The 27,490-nt window shown below is 34.2% G+C and overlaps 1 protein-coding gene across 1 annotated transcript in view; it reads left to right on the forward strand.

Annotated features, from left to right (window-relative positions):
* Positions 1–26,912, forward strand: part of LOC149426498 (UPAR/Ly6 domain-containing protein crok-like) — a 76,425-nt gene extending 49,513 nt beyond the window's left edge. Inside the window, exons 2-3 of the mRNA XM_089631457.1 lie at positions 15,758–15,949; positions 23,223–26,912. Coding sequence (XP_089487583.1) covers positions 15,758–15,949; positions 23,223–23,431 — 401 coding nt within the window. The 3' untranslated portion in view covers positions 23,432–26,912. The remainder of the gene's footprint in view (positions 1–15,757; positions 15,950–23,222) is intronic.
* The last annotated feature ends 578 nt before the right edge of the window (positions 26,913–27,490 follow it).

Here is a 27,490-nt window from a genome sequence, read left to right on the forward strand (position 1 = left end):
ACCTCACTGAAAGACAGTCTGGATTCTAACTGCCTCATAAACTCTGGACGGCCATCACCATGATAGAATCTCTCACAGCCGCTGTGCCCACATGATATATAGGTGGGGCTTTAAATAGTCGGCGATGTGTGAATGCGATGCGGTGCTGATCACCAAACATGTGGTCAACGAAAGCCGACTCCATTTATTACCCGGCGGGATTGATAAGGTCTACAGGGCGGCCGACGTCTGAGGCCCTATACTGACTTACTGTCCTAGATGTTTCTTTCTGACCCTCCCACCACACGAATGAAGAAGTGGTTCAAATTGGTTCGAAATTTTTTGTAATACCCGCCCGCTGTCCATCTTACCCCGCAGTCGTCCAACGATACAATACACCACTACACAAGCAAGAATCTCTTTAAATAACCCAACTTGAACCCGTTGTACCTGTATATGAATGCATATTTAACGATCTGACAGTTCCATAATACCAATAACAAACATCCTTCTGAAATGTGTTACTATCAATTATCTATATTCACGCGTACAACATACATATACTAATCAGAATTCATATCTTAAAACGTGTTTCGTGTTATGTGTAAATTCAATCTTTATTTACACGAGTACGATTTGCGTAGACAACAGAACACTTGTAGCAGAACAATGTATTATATACCTTGTGGTAAAGGACAAAAAATATTGATTTATGCTTATTGGTGATGAATGTTCACACTCAATAATATTGACTATTGACATACTAAAACATCGAACCATTCTCGTCATTCATTAGTCACCACTCGTACACTGTTGAGTATGTGCAATATACTGTACTTACTCTTGGGTATGTTCAATATAGGTACTGTTGGATATGTCCAATACAATGTTGAGTCTGTCGCTACAGTCACCAGCCTCCACCGTCTAATTCTAAATTAATCAGCTTAACTTGGGGTTAAGTGCCAAGTTCATCTAGATCAAGTTATTACTTACCATTGACTGCGGATCCATTTTATTGCCTCCATTCTTGTGCCTAATTCTGGAGAGAACAATGAGTGAATTCAAAAACGTTATCAGTTCGATTCTCGTTATCGTTTATTGAAATGTCACTATGCCGACGGTATTTTACTTGTTTTAGAAAATTAACTTAATAATAATTTCTCCAAAAATTACATTGGTCATTGTACAGTAAATCTGAAAAAGAAACTTTGAATAACATTATCGACGACATACATCACTGTCATCAGGTGTCAATAAGGATGTGATAATAATTATGTTTGTTTAATTCAGCTGAACAGAACGGTGAGTGCAATACTCTGCCATAGAAATGAATTACATAATGTATTGAATACAGGAAAAGTAAACTGAATTGGTCAACTTAGTTACACTTGTACTGCCACTGGGCGACGGCCTGGACGAGAGTGTTTTCCGATTTCCGGCAACGCTGACATATCCCTGCTACTTTGTGGCGCATTAAAGCAGCGATCCCATACACCATTTAATAATATAATAATAATAGTTTTTTCTCTCAGAAATAAGGACTATGTACCCTGAAAAAGTGCAATCTTGTATATATTGGGTGTGGTCAAGTTACCTACCAAGTATGAAACTATATTCGGTGTCCTGTTCTCCAAATGTAAACCTTGATTTTAAGAATCCAAGACATCAATAACTGAATCAATTTAACTTTGGTTGCAACTTATGTGGTAAGTTATCAAGGTCTTCGTTGTAGGTTTTTCTCACTAATTTTATTACCAATATTGCTTAGTGGCCAACTCTAAAAAATCGTGCAATTAACCTAGTTGCTAAATTATGAACATTTTGTCTGCGAAAACAGATATGATAAAAGTATGATTTTATTGATTGCGGTTTGACGCGTCTGTTGAAGTTTAAAAAAACTATGTTTATTGTCGTTAAAAAAAACTGCTATTTAACCCAAAAAGGTAGTTGAAATTTTAGTAGTTCATGGTTGTTCTGCCGTAAAATTGCATTGGTAGGTACTGTTTCAAATTGTTTAAATTTTTTGTACTATTTATTAAATATTCTGCCTTAAATTAACTTCTATTATTAACGCATTATTGTGTCTGTTACAACAACGCCATAATATATTTATAATTACATACAACGCCAATTAATTACATTGGAAGATCATTAATATACAAATTACCTTTGATAATTATTATTTCAAAGCTTCTTGTAGAAACCACTTTTCTTTGTTTCGTGTTTGTTATGCATTACAAAATTATCTACTGAATATCGTTTAAAATAAATCTCTACAGAGGTAGAATATCTCTATATCATCGTGAAGAAAGATCGCCATTCAGAATCAAAACGTTGTTTGAAATAGCTTTAGCCATTTTTGCACATCTCCACATCTTTGGTAAACAAATCCAAAGAGCCAAATAGATAGTTACTAATTTATGTGTGAATTTATTTTATTTTGCAAAACCAGTTGTACAACCAATCCTTTGCAAAAGCGATAAAAAAATATATTCCTAGTTGTTAATATAAAATTATACGATATTACGTAAGAGCGATAAAAATCGACAAAAAAATTATACAGTATATAACCTTTTAATATATAGTTTACATATATAGTTAAAACTTCGGTACATATCTACTAAAATATATGTTTTGGTTTGTTCAGTGGAAACTTCAAACCAGACCACAAATCTTGAATCATCTTGACCGGTTAGTAGCTTAAGTGATAAATGCATCTGGTTTCCAGTAAGACGTCGTGGGTTCAATTCCTCTTCTCCTCCACCATTGCACAAGCAACATCTGCAGCTTATAATGATGATAGTAGGAGTTTTTTTTTTTCAAATATAGTCTGGAATGTTTGTCTTTCTCAAATATAGTCAGGTTATTTGTAAACCGGGAATGTTAGTCTTTCTCAAATATAGTCCGGTTGTTTGTAAACCGGGAATGTTTGTCTTACTCAAATATAATCCTGTTTTTTATAAACCGGGAATGTTTGTCTTACTCAAATATAGTCCGGTTGTTTGTAAACCGGGAATGTTAGTCTTTCTCAAATATAGTCCGGTTTTTTATAAACCGGACTATATTTGAGCCTATATCGTAATAGCCTTTAATATTATATTTGAGCCTATAATATTATATTTGAGCCTATATTATGATCTAAATTTTCTCAAATCTAGTCCGGTTGTTTGTAAACTGGGAATGTTTGTCTTTCTCAAAAAATCTTTAGTTATAGGTATACTTTTTGGCTAATTTAGCACAAGAGTCCCAACAGCTCCCTGCTAACCAGAGCCTGTAAGACTATGGCATCCCCATTTGAGGTATGTTGTGAAACTGGAGTGTATGGGGAATGAAAGTAAATGGCGTTATAGATGAAGGTAGGAAAGAACCTGATTTTAAAGATCTATTCACTAAACACGGCTAAAGCCATTTTAAGCAACGTTTCGAATCTGACTGATCTGATCCTCCATCATATTTTGAATGAATCACATGCACTACGGAGGCGTACACAGTTAGGTTAGGTTAGGCGTACACGGTTACACGCTGCTTTTGCTAATATCTTTGGGAAACGGGCCATTGATTTTTTCAATCTAATCATTATGTTGCAACCACCAGCAATACTCGTTCGTATAATAATAGGCACAACTCAACAACTAAAAAAGTACAGTTAAATCGATCAAACGTTCGTTTTCTAAAACGTGATGTTCACACAATCTTCAGGCCATTGTGAGCGTCACGGTGCCTGCCTCCGCTCGGCTCAGTTATGCCGAGGAGATGGGCAAGTGAAGGGGGAGGAAGAGGGGGGGGATAGGTGGGAGAGGAGACATCACCAATAATGCCGTAACACAAATACACTTAATAATAATATATTCCAGTCGGTGAGCATATTGCGTGTTACCTAGGCAGGTATTATTTCAGCAGATTTACAATAATTGCCTGCAACCCTGACGGACTTGTACATCTGGAAAATATCCATTGTTTTTAAACAATGATTTATCAAAAAATCTTTTTTAATTATTGGCTATCTGGTTAAAAACGGTGCTACAGGCCGCCATCTGATAAACTTAGTAAATTCGAAATAATATCGGAGCACGTGTACGTGCACCTGCGTTTGTCTTAATAATATATAATAACGAAATGCGAAAATGTTAGGATTTTTATGAACACCATCGTGATAAAACGTTGGTATTTTACTAAAAGTTTATCAGGATACCTGTCAATTCATTCATTAATGTCCTGCAACCCGTTTTTAACCGGATTACGAATAATTTGAATGGATTGCCATATTTATTTAGATTTATTATAATATTATTTAGATATGATAATCCATAGAAGAATTATCTACAGGGTGGGGCAAATGTAATCACCCTATTGGAAAACGCTATAACTTTTGCAAATGGCGCCAAATGTCAATTCGAATTTTACATTTGTGAAGTAAACAAACGCAGAATACAAATCTACAAGATATGAATCTTGTATTTATAAGCAAGAATAACAAGCAGTACCAAAGTTTATCATTAAAAAAAAATCACAGCAAAAGAACATCGGGTAATTACTTTTCCCCCATCCTGTTCTATATATACCGATTTAAAAAAAAAATGTTGTCGCTCAATTTAGGCCTCAGACAGACAAACGAAATTATATTTTCTTCAAGAAAGATTTTCGAAAATTATAAAAGTTTTATTAGGACAAACACTCTGTTTTAAACCACAAATTTATTAAAGACAAAATAATTGTTTTCTACTAAAACATAATATGCAGGGTGTTAAGGGACGTATTTGACTTACTAACTAGTGATTTCTGAGATTATTTGGAGAGAAAAATGTAAATGAAATTTACTTTAGTGTTTTTTGGACATACTTATTCACTATATTAGTTTTTTTAGAAAAAAATGTGTGTGTTTAAACAGCCAAAATCATCTAACGTTGATTTCTGGTGTTACTTATTCGGAAAGATTGGTACAACTGAACCCAGAATCGAATAACGAAAAAATAACGTACCGGACAGTTTTATGGTAGATATCCGATATTATGGATTTATGCAATGTGAATGTGGAGAAATGTCGTTGAGGACAGTTTTATAGTAGATATCCGTTAATATCCATTTATGCAATGTGAGTGGGGAAATGACGTAGATGTCAGTTTTATAATAATAATAATAATAACATGGAATTTATATAGCGCAGTTTAGTGTCATTTCACTTCAAGTGCGCTTAACTACTCGTATAACAAACTTTAAAAAAAAAATGGTAATTCAGTATTAATGGTTCTTAAAATTATTCCTCATCCCACTGTTTATACAAAGTGATGACAAAATTTAGAATAACAATAACAGTAGAACAGGACAAAACACGAATATTAAAACTAAAACATAACATAAAACAGGAGGCAGTTTGTGCTCAGAAATGAGAATTTTCTGAGCAGACACTTTAAAAAGGTACAATAAGGAGACAACCGAAACCAAACAATTACCGGAAGTTTTAGAATATGGCTTATTATAAAATATCGAAAAGAAGTTAAAATTTATAAATGGTAAGATTTTTTAAATAATTTTGTTTTTAAAGCTCGTTTAAATTCAGCCAAATTCTGGAGATTAGTAAGAGCTGATGGAAGTCTATTCCAGATGAGAGAGTAGATATCCGATAATATCCATTTATGCAATGTGAGTGGGGAAATGACGTAGAGGACAGTTTTATAGTAGATATCCGATAATATCCATTTATGCAATGTGAGTGGGGAAATGACTAGAGGACAGTTTTATAGTAGATATCCGATAATATGGATTTATGCAAAGTGAGTGTGGGGAAATGTCGTTGAGGACAGTTTTATAGTAGATATCCGATAATATGCATTTTTTCCATGTGAGTGGGAAAATTGTCGTCCAGGACAGTTTTATAGATATCCGATAATATGCATTTATACCATGTGAGTGGGGAAATTGTCGTTCAGGACAGTTTTATAGTAGATATCCGATTATATGCATTTATACCATGTGAGTGGGGAAATTGTCGTTCAGGACAGTTTTATAGTAGATATCCGATAATATCCATTTATGCAATGTGAGTGGGGAAATGACTAGAGGACAGTTTTATAGTAGATATCCGATAATATGGATTTATGCAAAGTGAGTGTGGGGAAATGTCGTTGAGGACAGTTTTATAGTAGATATCCGATAATATGCATTTTTTCCATGTGAGTGGGAAAATTGTCGTCCAGGACAGTTTTATAGATATCCGATAATATGCATTTATACCATGTGAGTGGGGAAATTGTCGTTCAGGACAGTTTTATAGTAGATATCCGATTATATGCATTTATACCATGTGAGTGGGGAAATTGTCGTTCAGGACAGTTTTATAGTAGATATCCGATAATGTGCATTTATGCAATGTGAGTGGGGAAATGTCGTTTAGGACAGTTTCATAGTATATATTCGATAATATGCATTTGTGCAATGTGAGTGTGTTATATTTCATTTTTTATTCTCAATAGGTACAACAATGCGCACAGCTGCTGCACAGTGGGACGAGGTCTTGTCATTGTTCAGTATTCGAAGGGCCACGTTTAGAAAACACCAATTTCACGCAACGGTCGGTCACGCTTTCAACGCCCACATTATTATTTTTTTTAATTCAACGTAGGTATAACTTGACATAGTAGGTCAAAAGAGTAAGACGCCATGTTTTTAGTCATTCGGCGATCAAAATATTTGCAATTGCGTCTCCACGAAGTTTTTTATTCTTTTCTATATAATAACTCGCCACAATGACAATTCAACACACCTTTAAAAGGTGGATATAAATTCGTGAAAAGTGATGAAACAAAAACTAAGTTAAAAAGGTTACGCAGGTTTGGTTTACAGGTTAGTTGTTTTTCTCTTTTATTGACTTATATCACTTTTTAAATGTGCGTTGAATTGTCATTGTGTTGAGTTAAATAAAGTAGCACTTGGTTTCAACTTAAGTACTACAAGAAAACTACTATTTCGATAATTTGGGAGGTTTGGGTACCGCTGTCCCCATAACTATTTATTGTAAAACCAACACCTCAAGTCTTTCGCTACTTTTGGTAACTTTAACCCGGGTTCATCGGGTGAGTTGTGTTCGGGTTGCGCCTGCCCACCAGATGGGTGGAGTGCCAGATCGGGAGAGGCTGGTTTGGGGAGACCCTTTAACCTCTCCAACTTGTCTCTCGACACATCGCATTGCGTCGCAGTGGGAGATGTATAAATGCCCAGATTCCTACCCAATCCTCATACCATTAACATTCCCAGAACTTCCTCTCTTTAAAAAAGATCCTCCACAAGGCATCCCCAAAGATGACATAGGTCCTGAGGGAAATTATTTTCCTCAAGGCCTCCGGTGTGGGGATAAAATTAAATTATGTAGGTGGAGATTCGGCAACCTTACATAAACTTTAAAAAATTAATATTAATGGTAAAATAATTATATACAGGGTTTTCCAATAAGAGGTGTTATTTTGAATAGCCCGCTATTTCGGTAGATGTTACTTTTGAAGCTGTCATTTTTTGACATTTGACAAGTAAAAACTACGCCATTAATAAAAATGGAACGATACACGCTTCAATAACGCATTAAAATTATTAAAATTCACTTGAGTGAATCAAATGCAAATGATCTTGAGTGATGAGGCCCATTTCCACCTCGGTGGCTTCGTCAACAAGCAAAATTGTCGCATCTGGGGCTCGGAAAACCCAAGATTTACCGTTGAAAAGCCTCTCTATCCTCGACGTGTGACTGTTTGGTGCGGTTTATGGTCTGGCGGAGTCATTGGACCATTTTTTTCGAAAATGAGGCTGGAGCAACAGTTACGGTGAATGGATTGCGTTATCGAGAGATGATTAATGATTTTTTATGGCCGGAATTGAATGGTATTGATCTGGACAACGTTTACTTTCAACAACACGGCGCTGCGTGCCACACAAGCAACGAAATCATTGAACTTTTACGATTGAATATCAAAATAACACCTCTTATTGGAAAACCTTGTAGATAACGACCGTTCACTAACTATATACAATATAATCATAACTACTTATACACCGATTTTTTTAAGGTGGGATGATTAGTGGCTGGTATTGTGAAAAACTGACTTGTTTCGCTTCCGTTGTCAACACCATATTACGCAATAGAAATAATAGCATTGAATTTTTTTTGACAACTAATGGAGGTAATATTTTTTAGGTGATTTAAAATGCTACGTTTCACTGTTTTGATTGTATTATTTAGGTTAAACGTAACGTACTTATAATATGCGCATTCGCAGCAGGCGTTCATTTCATTAACATTAGCATTTTATAAAAAATAAACATTTGTTTAGTTGTGCTTTAAAATATTAAGATTAATTATTTATTTGCACCCGTACATATACAATATGAATATAAATAAATAGCTTTGTATGTATAAAAATTCAAATCTTTTAAGAAAGGCATACAAATGCAATATAGGTTTGAATCATCGATACAATATTGTATTTGTATACCTTTCTTGAAAGATTTGAATTTGTATACATACAAAGCTATTTATTCATATTCATATTGCGTATTTACTGGTGCAAATAAATAATTCTTCTTAACATTTTAAAGAGTAACTTAACAAAAGTGTGTTTTCATGAAATTATCGGGACCCATAGGGACTCTTTTGAGGTATTCACATTTCAAAAGTTCAATTCAACTGTTCTGGCTTAAACGCCAGTATTTTTTAAATTAGTTATTTATTAGTAAGAAACAAAGTATGGATCGTGAAAACGAACCTGCTTTGAAATCTTAAAAGCATACGATATTGATTCAGATGACGTCTCAATCGTAGTCAATATCTCCAACAAACAGAGCAGAATGACGTCTGGTGGTTTGATCAGTCGTTTCTCAAAATCGATTTATTCACTGTTCGAATAACCATATTATATTATACAATAAAACGTATATTTTTTTAGATTTTTAACTAAAATTCTGAATGCGAAGGTTTATAGTAAATCATAATATTTATCAATGGAGTTTAAGTTTCATCTAGTGAAGGGAAAATGTATTTTTTACTACGCAGTTGAATCATTTTTACAATTAGTTTAGCTATCAAACTACGTAGCTTGAATATACGCAATTTCCCCTTAGACGCGTTAGCCCCAACTGACATCACCTGCAAATTACCTTCTGCTTGTCTATATGCAATTATGTTATTATTACTAAATGTATTTCAGTGATGAGTTACCATGGGAGTAATGTTTCACGTAATACACTGTAAAGAGGTATTTACTAAATTCCACGTGCTGCGGAGAACTAGGTCCATCATTTCACAAGGAACTTTTCTGCGGTCAGGTTTTACGTAATCCGGGAATTTTTGTTTACCGATATAATATATGTAACCATACTCATAACCAAGACTTATTTCGAGAATGTTTCAATTTAAGCAAGTTAAGTTTTTTTTTACACGATCATAATATTTACAAGCGAACCGTCATTGTTTAAAAAAAAGACAATTAAAAACATTAAAATATCATTGCGTGTTTGAAGAATCCATTTCCATTGTTTGTTTTCCTGTTTTTTTTTGCATGTTTATGTCATCTAATTATCTGATTACAACATGTTTACAACGCATTAATTTTGCATTCAACCAATGTTTAACCTTTCTCTAATTCGTCTCCCATTACCCTCCCACTAATAATTAATTAAACAGATCTTTTTCTTCTGTTTATTATCAAAGAGTTTTAAAAAATCGTTAATAGTTCCCACACTGTTATAAATAATGTATTAATGAGTAAAAATATTTAAAAATCCATTGCTCCATCGCAAATATACAGTTACGTTAACCGTTGAATTTCAGACTGAAAAGTTTTGCAAAATACATGGTCAAAGCTCAACGTTTAGTTGGACAAAGAAACAGATTTGATGAATTTAATTGATAGTTTAGTATTCGAATAGTTAGTTATGTCTATGGAGATACGCAAAGAGTGCAATGCTGATGTAAGTGTGATGAGTAAGATTAAGTAAGGGACGCTTATGTGTTTTGGGAATCTAGAGCTAATGAGCACAGAAAAAAGTTTATGAAAAAAAAAATTAGGGAAGCCCAAGGAAGATATGGTACCATCAAGTAAATCAGATACCTGAGTCGGGCCATGTCAAGAGTCAGAATAATGGAGGAGTATGTATGAGACGATGTATGGATGTGAATGAGGCAAGATGTGTGTGCTAAGACCGAGTTGTTTGGCGGTCCGTCCTCTCTGCCTACCTCTCTGTCTGACCGCAATTAGTTAGTTTAGCTACGTTTGGTATAAAAGTGATGACTTGTTTTCTGTAACAAAAAGCTAATGCCTAGTCATTCGAAACTGTTCATGTACCAATAAAAGATAATTTACAATAATTATGGTTTAACGTTCGTTTCTTGCATAGTTTAACGGTTCAGCGCGTTTCTTTTTAATATCTCTCCACGGACTACTTACCAAATAAACGGAAAAGTTAACAAATAAAAGTTAACTGACCATATCTCCAAGACCGAAATGTTAACATGATTTCACTGCGCACTCCTAAATGGTTTATGCAAAATTATATTAATAAAATAGCAAGGTTTTCAGCATGGTTGTGCGTAATACAAAACATTAATTTCCAATTCCAACACAAATTCATAGAGAAATAAGAATATGATAAACAAAACTAATACATAAGGATTGCGTGTAGTTATGGAATTCTGTATTATTAAATCCTTTAAAATGATATAACAATAATATCAAAATGGTCCAAAGCGTTATGCTCTCCCTCCATCAACATTTTCAGATAGTGTGGTGATCCCGACTGCGCCAATTTGTGGTGGATTGGTTCCAGTTTGTATACTCTAGTGTGGTACTTCTGGTAGAGATTTGGTGAATTATCTTAGAGTAATATTCAGGATGGGTACTTGTGTATACATTTGTGAACTGAAACTCGAATTATGGGAAAGGAACGCTTAGTTCATATAATTCCAGACTCGGTTCGCATTTTGTTTCGCAAATATATCCGTAGCTAAATAATAACAGATACACAAGCGTATTAATCATATCAGATTGTGAGTAATAGATCTTTCAATCCCGTGATCTCGAGAACAGGCATTCCGGGAATTTTGTTGGCACCGTAATCCCAGTGCTGCACTTGTCTTAATCCCGGGATTATAGAATATTTGTTGGTTTCACGATCTTGTTTCAACTGACGGGATATCTTTTTTTATCGGCAGCTTGTCGTTCATTGCACAATATTCTATGACAACTCTTTATCTGATATTATGAACTAGCTGAACTTCCCTGTGTTGCTCGAACTTTACACAGAGTTTTTCAAAACTTCTCTTGTAGGTCAAGTGTGCAAAATTTCATCAATCTTAGAATAAAACTGTAGATTTTTGTATACAAATCAAGCCCACGCCGCCACAAACACGCAATTAACTACATTACATCAACTGTCTCTCAGTCCGGTGCAGACATATTGTGTTAAGTATCAGACATATTGTGTTAAGTATCAGACATATTGTGTTAAGTATCCCTCGAGCATCCCCGACTTTTTCTACCATTCAAACCACTCTCTTAACTTTCCAAATAAATTAGAACAAACTTTGAAATTTTAAGCGATATCGTTCCTCTCATAGACATATGAATATTTGTAGACCTGCCCTAAGACCTGACCGGTTCCATTGGAGCCGGCTGTGCTCGCGTATGGCCTCAAGTGAAATTTGAAAACGTGACGTCATCATTCTTGTGCGAACTATGGTCGAGGCATCATCGGTTCATTTTACGAAATAACACGGCAAAATGTTGACTTGTACTATGAAAACTTGTAAAAATAGATGTGAAAAAGAGAATAAACCCAATTGTCGTATTACATTCCATATATAAGGATTATTTTACTTTATTTTAAGCATATTCACATCGTATAATATGAATCAGTCGTTACTATCACATCGAGAAACGTCTGGACGCGAAACACAAAGCTGGTTGGTCGCTGGGAAGTAAATTATGAACATTTATAAAAGTGTCTTAACTAAATACTTAAACGAAATATTCGACTCTGAAAATGAACCGAATTTTTTTGCCGAATTTGGACTTCGCAAATTTGTTCATAACGTGGCGAGTAATTTGCGCTCCCATGTAAAAATGTCTATTCATTCAAAAGCAGATTTTACTTTTAAGAAGTAAATGGTGATATTATAATGCGAGATGCCTATTTACTGTCAGATTGATTTATTGACGAATCACAGTCAGCTTCACTCCCTTCGTTCTTCAACAGTTGATTTTACCCCTCGCCATTATCTTCTCGTCTATTAATTCCTATGTCTGTGGTTCCTCTACTTTTTTGGTTGGAACCCGCCACGCGTCGCTGTGGCTCAGTCTGTCTGCGCAGATATATAAACATTAGCGCGTGTTGCTTTTACGTCCGACAAATGGCTCTGTTTTTCGTTTCCAACACACACGTATTCGAATGCAAAGTTGTTTCACAATCTCAAAGCAATCGGTGAAGAACTTTTTATCAATGATTTTAAAAAAACGAACATTTACGTTTTTATGTTATTGTTTAGCAATAATTAGTAGCCTGAAACACCAATATTAATTGAAAAAAAAGTCAAATAATTTTTGCTTAAAAATAATATATTATCCTTTGTGCTGTGCATAAAAAACCTTGCCTCTTAAAACATTAGTTTATCATTAAAAATAATTAACATTTAAATTATATAGATTACCGTAGACAGCAATTATGTCAACCTATGACTGTGCATAGGTCCATCATATAATAATACGATAAATATAATGGTAATTCGTGAATCATGCGAGGCCCGTATTGTTAGAAGAGCTAGTGACCAGTGACCGTTTTAAATTTTAATTTCAATTGAGTGTTCTCACAATTTACTATTAACCCTCCTGCCCTAAAAAATAAGAGGTTGCGTGTCGCATGAAATAATACATTATTATTCAATTGATCTAATCCAACATTGATTTAACTTTTAATCGATTGACGAGACTATTACCTATTTAATATGAGCAATGGGATTACTCACGTTATCATAGGGGTTTTATTAATAATCAATCAATGTTATTTCTCTATTATTTTCTTATTACTAGTAGTTGTTCTAATGATAGTGGACTGACGTCTTATATGAAAGAGACAACACGAGAGAGCGAGAAGAAAGGTCTGATAAAAGTGTGAACCAATGACGTTACAATACAATCATGTAGACGCGTTTTAGAGATCTCAAAGAGGCAAGCAAAAGAAACGCTAATTGTCGTTCTTTCGATTTCGTAGTTTTAGTACTAGACTATCACGCGTTGCGTAAGGTCGTGTGCTACCTAAATTGCATAAAAAGTTCCAAAATGCCCTCGTGTGTGATGAGAATGTGTTGTTTCATTACACGGCATATTCTAGAAAAAACCGAGGATAACATTTCATTAGTAAACACAGACAATTATTTATTAAAAATAAAATTAATTCTATTGTTTCACGAAAATTTTCGGCGTCGTTAGAACAAATGAAATAGCAAATGTAGCAACACACAAGTATAAGAAGGACAACCTACTAGCATTAGGTCGTCTCATACAGTATTCCGTATTAGTCTTAGTGTAAGCGAGTAAGCGTAATCTTATCATCTCAGACGCATGATATAAAATGCAGTATTCGACACAACTTTTAATACATAAACGCCGCCCAGTGCTATCATTTTATTAGTTCATACACACATATTCTTTGAATGTCTATCTTTGTCAAACATGAACAATGTTTGAATTAAGAATTTACTGGATACCTAATAGCGCTTCTTACTTGCCATATTTTATGTTAATTTCGTGAGACAATAATAACAAGTCTATGTGTGAACGGTTTCCAATACCGTCGGTTAAATACGTTGTGTTAATTACAATCTCTTGACCATTATTCCGCCAACTCGATTAATAACTATCGACTAATGTTATAAATTCATAAAACGGTCATTACAGTTAGGTACCTATAATTTTTTTTACCATATTTTACCATATAAGCTTACGTATAAGTTCATATGCGACAAAATGCAATTATTTTTAAAAAAGTGAAAATATGTTAGTGTTTACAAAATTATTTGTTATAATCGTCATCCTATTTCGGTAACAATGAATTTATTATATTTAAAAAATATATATAATAAGCAAACACTTATTATAAACGATGTCTTAACTGGAAAAATTCTCACCACATAGAGAACCCATTTCTTCGATTTGAGTATTTCAATTTTTAATTTTTTTTTTCGGCAACGTAAGGATTAAAGCACTTGTGGTGCCGGTTCTGTGCTTCTTCACATTTTAAAAGACATTAACCAGCAAATGTTAACCTACAGCGACCGAATTTTTTTTCAAATTTGACCTAAAATACTCGATTTACTTGAAAGCGAAAGAACGAATAAAAAAAGTTATGCCACAAATCGACTCCAATAGTGATGTAGAATCACCAGTTTCCCACTCGTACTACGAGTGTCCGGACACCGCGTATAATGAATTCGTAAAATATCTTTGGACACCTTTTTTTACATATGATTCTCAATGGGGTTTTCATCGGGTCCAATCCTAATTAATATTATAAATTCGAAAGTGTGTTTGTTTGTTTATCCTTCTTTCACGACGCAACAGTGAAACCGATTGATGTGATTTTTTGCATAGAGATATATGAAGAACTGTCAAGTTTCTTAGGCTACTTTTCTTAAAGGAAAAACATTTCTTTCTATAAAAAAATTCTTTGAACAGTAATTTCTCCCCAATACCAAGCTGGCAATTCTAAGGGTAAAGGTGGTCTGTGTTGAAATGGCAAGATGTTGCTTGGGTCATGGTTGAACAAGTGACCATTCAAGATTCGGATACTGATAGATATTGAAAAACAATCCAAAAACACTTCGCTGCTATGAGAAGGTTTATTATGCAAATGACATTTAACAACTGATTTCCAGAGTTAAAAATGTCAAAAAAAGATTTCCGGAAATCCTCACAGATGACAGCTATTTTTGCAAACGCTATTACAAAATAATTATTTGCCTTAGGTGTGTCTTTTGCCTTGCGTGCTCTCTTTGTAACATTATTGAGTTCGTCAATATCAATAGTAATTATTTACAATCAAACATTACACAGCTTAGTTAATATTTACTTAGGTTCCCATTTTTTCTAGTCACATATTGAAAGTGGTTTTAACACACGTGGAAGTAACGTAGCCTTTTTTACATTAAAAATAATTACAAAAGCAATAATGTAAGGAAATTGTGTAATTAATTAATTCATGTTAATCCATTCTCAAACACTTTACAAAGTTAAGCAAGCACTCTGAACGGAACACTAATTTAATCGAAAATTGTAGCCTTCATACAAAGAATGTATTATTTTATCATACGCAATGTCAAACCACAATGATTGCTTTCTACCAAAATGCTTTGAAATCCGTATTCATCTGCTTCTGAGATGATATTCGTCTTCATCATAGATCATATTCGTCTTTATCGCAGATCACATTCGTCTTCATCACATAACATATTCATTAATCATGTTCCTAACAGAATATATAAGGACGGGTTGTTTCACATAATTTGAACAATTCATCAAATTTCAAACTCTGTAAAAGTCCTATTCAAGTTCAGTTATTATATTATTATGAGCCAGTTGCTTCACAGAACTGAAATAATAACAGAACCTGCGTAGAACTTCCACAGAACTGAAACAACCCATCCCTTCATCACTGATCGAATCATATTTATCTTCATCACAGATCAAATTCGTCTTTATCGCAGATCATGTAACTAAACGTGCTGCTTTTTGTTTGTTTGCAGCTTGGGCCGTTCAGTGCTGGACGTGTGCCTCCGACCTGGATCCGCGCTGCGGGGACCCCTTCAACTCCACGGTGCCCAGAGGCGCCCACGGGTACAGCCTGACCAACTGCGACGCTCCCAGCACTGGCGCCGGGGCGTCCTACCCCTATGTTAGCGCCGCGCGTTCCGTCTGCAAGAAGACAGAACAGCTAGGTAAAGCCATTCACTCAATATCCAAAAACCTTCAACTATCTTCTCCTCTCAAGTTTTTGGACCGTGGAAAAAGTGGCGGCTTGTGACTTTTAAGTGAGCTAATATTGAATAATACGACTTTATATGTTGTTGAATCTGCGGCGAATTCGTTGCGCTGTAAGTGATTCAACCAGTCGACTTGTATAGAGGACAAAATCAGAAGAGTCTCTCAAAGGAGTATAAAGGTTGCTATTTCATTGAAAACGCCTTTTGGTTGTTGTTATAGTGTGGGTAGGTATTCAATGTTATGTACAAACAATAAAACCAGTTTAAACATTCGTATAAATATATTTTTTGACAACGCGATTTTCAGTATTGAAACGATGCTTGAAATGGCTTTGGCCGTGTTTAGTGACCAGATCTGAATAGCCAGATCTCTTCCCTAGTCTTTTATCAGTATAAACTATTACATTATCGAGCGATGAGGTATGTTGAAGTTATTAATTGATAATCAATATAAAATAGACAAATAGTCTGGTAAGGTACTATAAGAAAGATTTTTCAACGTCATTGAAGTTTCTTTATAGCGGTTTATTCGTAATTATTTCATGAATAGTGCGTTGACTCCAGCAAAACAAATACTATTTAAAATCACTATCCTCGCGTATTGCACCATACTGATTGAAGTGAGGAATTTTATCCTCCATCCCCAGTAAAGAGCATAAATATAACACTCTCGTATACAGTAATTTGGTTTCAGTAAAAAAAGGAACCACAGTCCTCTATAATAATATTGCTGATATTACGACCTATAAACGGATTAAGTTCCAGGCCGCGCTAAGCTCGACATTCCAACCAAGCTGACTTTAAAATAAACTGATAAACCGGCTATATAAACCCATCTGCCCAGAACCGGTGGAACTACAGATAAGGGGACGAGACGGAGAGGTGAAATGATATGGAAAAAGACTTGGATATTCAGATATAGTCACTACACAAAGCATTATCCATTTCATGGAACATTTCAATTCTGAATGGCGGTCTTTCACCAATATCTTCAACTCCGAGGCATTTTTAAAGTAAAAGTGATAGTATACTTTCACTTAGTTTACTTAACCTTTACGAGCGCGAGCGTGTATTATAGGTCGGTAATGTATGGGATTACAACATAGCAAAGTAATTACCAATTACTGTGTAACCAGTGCCGGAATTTGAGCAAAGATGTCAGTGTTGTGCTAGAGTTATTGAACCCCACACACTAAAATTGACAGGTTTATGCGATAAAACAAACAATTAGTAAATATTTGAGACGAACCGAGGTCAAGTTTTGGCAGAGTCGCAATAATAGTACTAACTTTAGTCACTTGACTTCTACATAAAAAAACTAAACGTTTTTTATTGATTATTAAATACTTATGTTGATTTTTCTTTTGAAAGTGTGGTACAATCGAAAACAGGCATCCATAAGTTCAATAGTAGAAATATTTTCAACCATTGAAAACAATATTAGCAACTTGAAACGAAAATTTGTGACAAAACGAAAAATCTGAAAAACATTAGGTCGCTAATTGACCTCACCAATTCCTATACGCGACCGAATCTTTTTTCTGATTTTTTTGTTTAATATTTTCTTTTGAGAGTCGCTAATATTGTGTTCAATGATTAAATATTACAATTTAAGGTTTTACTCATTAGGTTATTCCAAAAATAAAATAAAAAATACTCATCCAATCTTGTAGAAAAGGCGAAAGATTTAACACATTACAAAAAATGATATTTTTCTAAGACATTATCTAAATTGCATTTAGTTCGGGAAGAATCTAGCAATCATACAGGGTGCAGACAGTGCAGTTTGGAAGAGCTATTAAAATAACGGCAGAACTTACATAAATGGGATTTATTATATTTCATTCGATACGTCATGTTGTTTTATGCATCAAATCCTGAAAATTACATCAAAAAGATGATGGCCGCCTGCAGCGATACATTGATAAAGGCGATTTCTAAAAGTAGTTTTCGGCCGCATTTTGGCACATCTCGACGGGTATTGCGGCGATTTCCTCCAGAATTTGATCCTTGAATTCTTCAAAGGTGTGAGAATTCAAGGATTCATGTAAACCTACAGGAAGAAGTTGCAAATGCTCAAACCGGCTTAGAGCGCGCGCCACCTCTCAGAGAGACGAGGCGCGCAGGGAACATCTGTCGCAGTTGCGTCATTGAAACTCGAGCAGTATGGGCCGTAGCTCCGTCCTGTTGAAACCAGATCTGTTTTCTCCGTCAGTTCTTACAATTGAGTTTCAAAAAAAAATTCCAACGTGGAAAAATAACGTTGAGCGTTGACAGTCACGGTTCGTCCATTCTCCTCAAAAAAATAAGGTCCAATCACCCCAAAATGTTGATATCGCACATCACACGAGTCTCTTTTGGGAAGTGGAGAGGTCTCTCGTGAAGCTATAGGGCCCGAAGCCCCGGTTTTGTCCGAATCAAACCATGGTAACGACTGAAAACGGCACGACCCTCTCGACACAATGAGACCCCTCCCAGATCCTACAGCCACTACACGGGATGTACCGGCCCTTCAAATCTGCGTTATATGTTTTGCTGCACCCCATATATAAAGAGAGCAGCCAATCACAATTAAATTAAGAAAATGCAGATGATGTTAGTAGTAGTTCTTAGTCGAAGTATGATATAGTTAAATATGGCCGAGGGAGTTAGGGTCGAATTAGCTCAGTGGTAGAACAAAGCCCCGGTAAGGCTGAGATCCTGCGTTCAATTACTACAGCTACAGAATCTTTTTATGATTTTTCTTTTTAATATGTTTGTTTAAGAGTCGCTAATATTGTCTTCAATGATTATATTTATTATATTAAGTATCTACATACATATGTATAATGTCATATTAACCAATGTATACGCTTCTAACTTCATAAATAATTGATAGATAATCCATTAGTCACAAGTTTTAATTATAATTTCTTCGTGATACTTAAAACAGGGGATACTTTTTTTCTGAAATGCCCTTATTGGAACCAAACCACCATAATTATACGAAGCAAGAGAAATCACCAGACGTACGATATGTGTGTAGGTATAAGGCTTACTCCAAGACATACAAACTTAAGTATGCTACTCGTACACGCAGTTTCACAATACAGCACAACAACGCGGAAATTCGAAATGATTGCAAGATTAGTATCAAGTGTAGGCGTTACGAACAAGATCAAGAAAGAGTACACGAACAAGATCAAGAAAGAGTACATGAACATGTATAGCAGATGAACAAAGAAGGAAGTATTAACGGAAAAATTCCGGCACATTCTAGGACTATACTATTCAAATTCGGGAGCTAAACATAACCTCACATCTGAACACACCATAATTTAAAAAAATCGGTGTTGTCATAGTAACACAAATAAAACTGTTCGACTTGAATTTCTACGTTTTAAGTTTATCGCATACATACCAGCTTGGCATCGGATCGGCACCGCCTCGCCTCATTTCACTAGGATTCCCATGGACCTAAAAAGCCCTGGACGGAGCAATTCAACAAATTGAAGTCACGGGGTGAGAGGGAAGATGTATGCAAATGCCAAAATCTACTTTAAAAAAGTAGGACTGTTAAGTGTTAGACTGCGAATAATTTACAATACCCTAGTATTTATGTTTAAGCTAAAAAAATAAGATGCTCCCGAAATACAACATCCCAAAAACACGTCCAAAGCCGTTTGAAGCACCGTTTCAATTCCGAATAGTAGTTACACCAGGGCGATATTGAGAGTATATTCCACACCGGAACGTCCCGCAAATATACTTTATATTATTTCTAGTGAGTAATTTTAAAAGTCCAGCTGGGTGTGGATTTCAAAATATTTTATTTTTATTTGGTGCAAGCATTCTTAAAAAATACTGTGTTTCAGCATTATGTCATTTCTCGCAGGTAAGTTTTTTGCGATATTAGGAAGTAGTTAGGTCACTTAATATATGGCAAGTATTTGTGCGAGGCGTTTAGTTCAGGAACCAGCCAAGCATATTACACAAATAGTTCATGAACCAGCCAAGCATATGACACAAATAGTTCAGGAACCAGCCAAGAATATTACACAAATAGTTCATGAACCAGCCAAGCATATGACACAAATAGTTCTGGAACCAGTTAAGCATATGACACAAATAGTTCAGGAACCAACCAAGAATATGACACAAATAGTTCAGGAACCAGCCAAACATATGACACAAATAGTTCAGGAACCAGCCAAGCATATGACACAAATAGTTCATGAACCAGCCAAGCATATGACACAAATAGTTCAGGAACCAGCCAAGAATATTACACAAATAGTTCATGAACCAGCCAAGCATATGACACAAATAGTTCTGGAACCAGTTAAGCATATGACACAAATAGTTCAGGAACCAACAAAGAATATGACACAAATAGTTCAGGAACCAGCCAAACATATGACACAAATAGTTCAGGAACCAGCCAAGCATATGACACAAATAGTTCATGAACCAGCCAAGCATGTGACACAAATAGTTCAGGAATCAGCCAAGTATATGACACACACCAAGTATATGACGACCGGTCGTTGGCCGAGTTGTCGATGTTTGTCTTTCTTTAAAAGAAAAAAAAAACAAATAGTTCAGGAACCAGCCAAGTATATGACATACAAATAGTTCAGGAACCAGCCAAGTATATGACATACAAATCGTTCAGGAACCAGCCAAAAACATGACACACAGATAGTTGAGGAATCATCCAAGTATATGACACACAAATTGAACGTTTAGTTGACTTAGCATATTTAACATAATAATATATATCTATGTTCATGTATTACCAACTCACGGGCTGATTATTCAAAGCATTTCCTTAGAAGTAGGCCAGGTGTATTATTGTCGAGTACGCACCGGCTGCCACGTGTCATGTTTGATTTTAAAAGCAGATACAAGGTGTAAACTTCACATACTGAACTTGCTAATACAGGACATTATATTATGTACCTACGTTTTTTGCTATGACAACATAAACCTTTGTTTATGCAAGACATTTAAATAATCCGACTACGTGTTCTGAAAAAAATAAAGAATTCCCTGTATTTAAATATTTAAATATATACATTGTTCATCACGCTACATCAGCGGACACTTATATTTATTATACACGATAATATTATTTCATTTTTTAATAATAATAGGTTACTAGTACAATTTTGTTTTTCTAAATAATTCTATTTGAATTTCGTTTTTGTTTTCTTAAATATATAAATGAAATAATCGAATCTTGAAAGTGGAAATTAACACACTTTCCGACATCCAATCGATCTGAAACTCGGCAAAATACTCGCTGTTGATGACAATGCATACTATGAATTTTTGGTGGCACTCACCCACACAGACGCATTTCTCTGAAATTGTATGACATTATAAAAAATTGCAGCAGTTAATGTACAAAATAAATCTCGGTACGGTTCCGAGGTAAAGTAAAAAAGGATTAATAATTTTTTTCGTTATTCCGTTTTTTCCTACAGAAAAATATTTTTCCATGGTGGAATATTATTTTTTCCATTCAAATAATTCCACTTTGTGCCTGGAAACTACTTCAAAACGTTGACGTTTCTAAAAAAGTACCATTGTACCATTATGTAGAATCACCACCCGATGACTGTGGACTTTACCCCCGAACACCTGTATAATGCAATACATATATTTTTTTTAAATTACAATTAAAATAATGAGTTAACAGACTAATAAATAATAAAATTACGTGACTTGTTCTTACCATAAGCTTAGTTAATCACTTTTTTATTGATTATATATTTTTATGGATAATTAGATGAGACAATTTATGAATATATTAAGATGTTATATTGGTATCTCTTCTTCATTGTCTCCGGTTTTAAACAAAGTACGTAATAATTTAAAGTGATGAATAACAGGTGCAACAATAAAAATTAATTAATTAACTAAACATTCGAAGTCACAAGACGCTGAGATTACAAATAACATAAATTTTCTGGGCTGAAAATTAAAAAATAAATAAAGAATAAACATAAATGAAAAATACAGAAATATGTAACGAACTTGTTCATGAAAGGTTTCTACGTGTTTGCCAACCGAACGTAATTAAATAGTTTTTGCTAATAATAATTTTATCAGTGTCAGCCTTTTCGATAATTTACACGCTAAGGCGATGCCATACGTAGTAATGCAAAATCATGTGTTTTTGGTTTGAAAATTTGGTCGCCTAGAAATGTTTCTGATGCTTTAATTAAATACTGGTTGTAGAATACATCTTGGTCTTTGAAACAATCGAGTATTTTTTAGATAAGTCGTTTTATAAGCCCAGAAAAAAATAATGTATAAGGCCTATGAAAACTGCTTTAAAGTTCCAAATCTCCTACTTACAAACCCATTTTCGGTTACGATTTTATTGTATAATGTGATAAATTAAGTTATTTAGAATATGATCGAAAAAATAAAAATATTTATGCCTGAACATCCACAAAATAAAATAAAAGGCACTTTTTGGCCATGTTTTTTTCATGCGTAAATCAAAACCGGCGGATGGTGTTAAGCGGGAATTTAAACCTTATCGCCATCTACGTAAGCGTTGTTATTGATAGCGGCTCAATTTAAAATATAACAAGATCTAGTGCATCGCCTTAAGAGTTCGGTGTTCATGGTACATAAGTACGTTAAAAGTTCAAAGTCCAGTAAACAGCTCTGTGTTTAATACAATTTGTTTTGGCTTAAGTTAAAAACATATTTGTGTTCTTAGTCTTGTGGCTTGGGTATATATTTATTACCTAAAACATATTTGTGTTCTTAGTCTTGTGGCTTGGGTATCTATTCATTACCTAAAAACATATTTGTGTTCTTAGTCTTGTGGCTTGGGTATCTATTAAATTACCTAAAAGCATATGTGTGTTCTTAGTCTTGTGGCTTAGGTATCTATTCATTTCCTAAAAACATATCTATGTCTTTAGTCTTGTGGCTTGGGTATCTATGCATTACCTAAGACAAAGAAAACAAAACCGAAGCCTAAATTACTAAAAATGGTGTTAGTCAATATTAAAATTTATTTTGAACGCGTGTTAGAAAGAAATAACTTAAAAAAATACTTTGAATTTTATAAATAAATTTTATGGCTAAGATCATTTGTGACATTTTCCTTTGATTAACTTTTTTCTTTCTAATTACGTACATTCGTGGTAATATGAGGCACTCTAAGAAGAGACATATTTTTGGCCTGTGTATTTCTCTCAACTCAAACGTTTTCTTCTTCTAGTGAGCGGTGATTTGACGGTGATCCGCGCCTGCGCCTGGCAGATGCCCGACCAGCCCGTGGGCGTCTGCCCCAGCAGCTCCTCGGGCCCCGGCCACATTCGGGTGCTGTTCTGCGAGACCTGCGACACGGACGGCTGCAACGGGGCCCCCGCCCTCGGCCTGCTCTCCGCCCTGCTGCTGGCGCCCGCCCTAGCTCTCCTGCTGCGCTAAACGCCCCCTCCATAGCTCAGGCCGAATGCACTGAATAAAGTCTAGAGACCTATCAACTGCATCACCTCTGTAATTAATATTATAATGTAAATGACGCCTGTGCACAAAAAAAGCAAAATATTTCACTGGAAACAAAACATCTGTTCTTATTGGGAGTCAAAAATCTCGCAGTATATATTTCATTCAATCACCACGCTGATCAGAGGCAAAAAACTCCTGGTTTATAATTTATTACTAATGTCTTGTAAACACCGGGCTGGCCCTGTGTAGGCGCAATTGGAGAAGTCCGCTCGGGGCGTAAACTTGCCAAGGAGCCATAGAGCTGATATTACTTACCTAATACAGCGCCATTGAGGCTTTTACTAACGGCCGGCCCTGTGTAAACACTCCTGTCAGATTCCATAATAAATCAGAACAATTTTTACATTACGCTATGAATCAAGGTGTGGCAACGCCTAAACGTTGCTATATTAATGACGGCATAATACAAAAATGTGCTACGTGACATGAAAATTCAATTTAAAGTAATTTCCATTTGAACGTAGACTATTCCGGGTATATTCAGTAAAATAAATTACACATGAAACATTTTTATTCTAGCATAACCTTGGTATTTTTATTTACATCAAAATACAAATTAATTTATGCACTGTCATCAATATTTTTTATTTGGGTCTAAATTTCAAACGCCGCATAAAATAGTCAAGTACAATTCTGATAATATAATTTAAATGTTTTTAATTAAAATTATTTAAACATCGCAATCGGCCAAATAGCGGGTTCAGGCGTTACTAATTTAGTTGATCAACTTTTATTGAACGACAAGATTTCTAACAAAAAAATTGATCAACTTTGCTGAAAGAAGATTCGCACTTGTCAATATTCTTTCAAATGTCGAGTTGATCAACAAAAATTGAAACATCTGAACCCGCCAGAAGCGCTATTTTCCAAGAAATTAGATGGCAGGTGATGCAAAGTTAATATTCCATTAAAATCTTATTACTGTATTACCTATATTGCTCGCGCATAACATCATTCCAACATTCGTTAAATCCTGTATCCAGCTTGACTCAGGCACAGTCTAGCTTATTTTACTGAACCTAGGAACAGTTGTTTGGGCCAAAGATAAATAATAAAGAACCGAGTAAACGTCACGTAGTAGTAACTTCTCAGTAGTGTCATTATTTTGGACGACACAATAGATCTTGCACGGAGAAAACTAAGAAAAGCTTTTTTTATCAAGATGCTGTTAAAAATGAGACTGCATGTTCATTACCCAAAAAAAATCATGCAGAATATATCTGATCGCGTGTTCACGCAGGTGTCGTTGACCACGTAAATTTAAAAAATTAAATATTTTTTTGAAGAACACGTGTTCCGACTTCCTCATAACATATTTGAACTGATAATTTGTTATGAAATTTATAAAATCATTCGTTATTGGCCTACAGTTGCGTTTTTAACGGGAAAACGAATAATTTCACCAGTTTTTTTTTATAAATTAACAATATTTCATGACAGTAGTTTCTCTCTTTCATTCTGTCACGTAAGAACATTGCACATCTGGGCCCAAGCCATTAACCATGATAAATCATAACCACATTAAGTGCCTAATAAAATAGTGATTTTTTTCGTCAAAAAAAATGTCGTAAATTTAAATGTTTTGTAAAGTTTTCAGCACGCTGCACGTGTGTGATTTATTAGAAATAATCTCTTCGTCATCGGGTAAATTGCCAATGACGTGTTGTACCTACGCGTAATTCTAAATTATAACATTGAATAAATGTTTGTTTGATATTAATAAATTAATAAGTGTTGTATGTTTCGTCGATATATATCAGTGCAAATAAAAAATAATATTGTGTATAGTATATTTTAGTTAAGTACTTACCTATAAGTTTCGTGAAAAATTACCATTTATTTTTTTTTACTTATTTTTACTATTAATACCAAAAAATCAATTCATTGACAATATGGGACTCTTTTTACACTTTCTTATTCAATTTTCTTTTACTTACTACCTAAGATTTCGATTCAGAAGTTCTAAAATAATGAGTAACACAAAATGTTGCTGTAATAATTAAACTTTATACTATTTTATCATGTGTTATATAATAAATATCCTTATCTTGCTTATTTTATTTTAATTATTTTACAAATCTTTTTAGATCCTTATAAGTTCAAACAGAGTTAGAGTTTATCCATGGTGGTGTGGTTTAAACCGAGGTTACTAAGATTTACATTTATATATTCTAAGAATCTTGCGTTTAAACATAAAATTTAGACATAATTTTAACACCTTTTTTAAGTGTTTACCAAATCAAAAGAAAAGCAAACAATAGAACAAGTACCTGTGATGTCATTGACCACACCAATCGAAAGGTGACAACATAAATCTGTCAACTTGAAAAATATGAAATAACATCTCAAGGATTAAGCAAACGGCAATTAAAATTCCGCATCAAATGCCTGTCTAAGAAAAAATGTATTAATTTCTTAACTGGCAATTTATCCTCAACTCGTAAATATTTTGTACATAGTATTTTGATTAAAATTTTCTTTGTCTTGTCTTGTTCTTTCTGTATTAATTTTCAATTTCAATAACTACTAACCAAAATGATATAGACCTTTTGTCGTCGTGCGATAACTTGTCAGCATTCCGTCCATAATTAAGTTTAAATGTGCCTTAATAAAAATCGCTTCATTTAATAACAATAACAACTAAATTTGTACATAAATATTTTAAGTTATTCTAGTTGAGTTACATAAATTCACAGATATACAATTGGTTATTATATTACTCGTACCACGATAATGTATTATTATTTCATCACATGGACATATTGATATAACTAACGGTTAGTTCTTTATGAAGATAATATTATCTTTGAATAACGATGGTATATTGGTAAATGTTTGTCAAAATTAACTACTGCTCATTTATTGGAAATCACGAATTGATAGCACACCTGTTTAACGAAGGATACTATTATTACACTGTCAAACTGTCAGTTTTGTTGACACTTTTATAATTGACAACATGGCCTTTATTTTTGTAAACTGCTTTCTCAGATTTATAAAAGTATGATTTTGTTTCACTTTGATAACTACACTGATAACATATATTTTTATTGATGTGCATAATATCTACGTACATACATAGTGGTGTCAACCATTGTCAGTATCCAGAGGTTTCCAATGTAAAAACAAGCGTTGTTAACTTTTTTAACAGTGCTTTATTATTATACGTTACACATGAAAGTTGTTACTGTAACGAAAAAATTTAATAACATATTTTCGAAAATTCTGATTTTGCACAAAAGTTTTTGGAAACCAGATGGATGACAACACTTCGTATTATAATTATTTGCGTTTTAATTACATGTATTTATTTGTAATTCTACTTTCGTAATACATTTGTTGTTTTTGTATTTTTTGTTTCTTTAATGTGATCAGTAATAAATGTAAGACATTGTTCTAATACGTGTAAAAATAACATTAATACTAACGACTTTTTTCAATTTAACTCCCCAATTTAATCCAATCCTTTGTAAAGTTAATGTTTTATGTTGCTTCTAGTAATAACATAATAACACACAGTGACTAAACAGCAGACGACAGCAAGTAGGGTGCTTTCTACCTTTCCAATGATTGTTCATAATCAAAAAGACGTGACATTCTAATGAGGGTCAGGTTTAATTAAATTAATTAACATTCATTAGTCCAAATAAAGGGGGCTACTGTACTGAAGCCAACAACTGAAAACAAGAACGAAATGTAATTAACAAATATTCTTATGGCTGCATTTGTACTTTTCTTTTGGACATATTTTATTTCCCACTGCAAGTTTACCATCTCTGTGCGGTTTTTTTTTAAGAAGAAAGAGGACTGAGTCGGGTTCACGACTCTTCGAAATCTCTATTTCAACTTTTAGTAGAGAGGAAACTATTGGTCTTCGCGTGTCATTTTGTTACAGTTACAGTTGATGGACGCGATTCTTCCAAAATTGAAATATTGGTAAAACATACAAATCATTCCCATCTGTTTTCTATTGAAATC

The sequence above is a fragment of the Hesperophylax consimilis genome, chromosome 1 (assembly GCF_061612785.1).
Source record: "Hesperophylax consimilis isolate HC1 chromosome 1, BYU_Hcon_1.0, whole genome shotgun sequence".
NCBI lineage: Eukaryota > Metazoa > Arthropoda > Insecta > Trichoptera > Limnephilidae > Hesperophylax > Hesperophylax consimilis.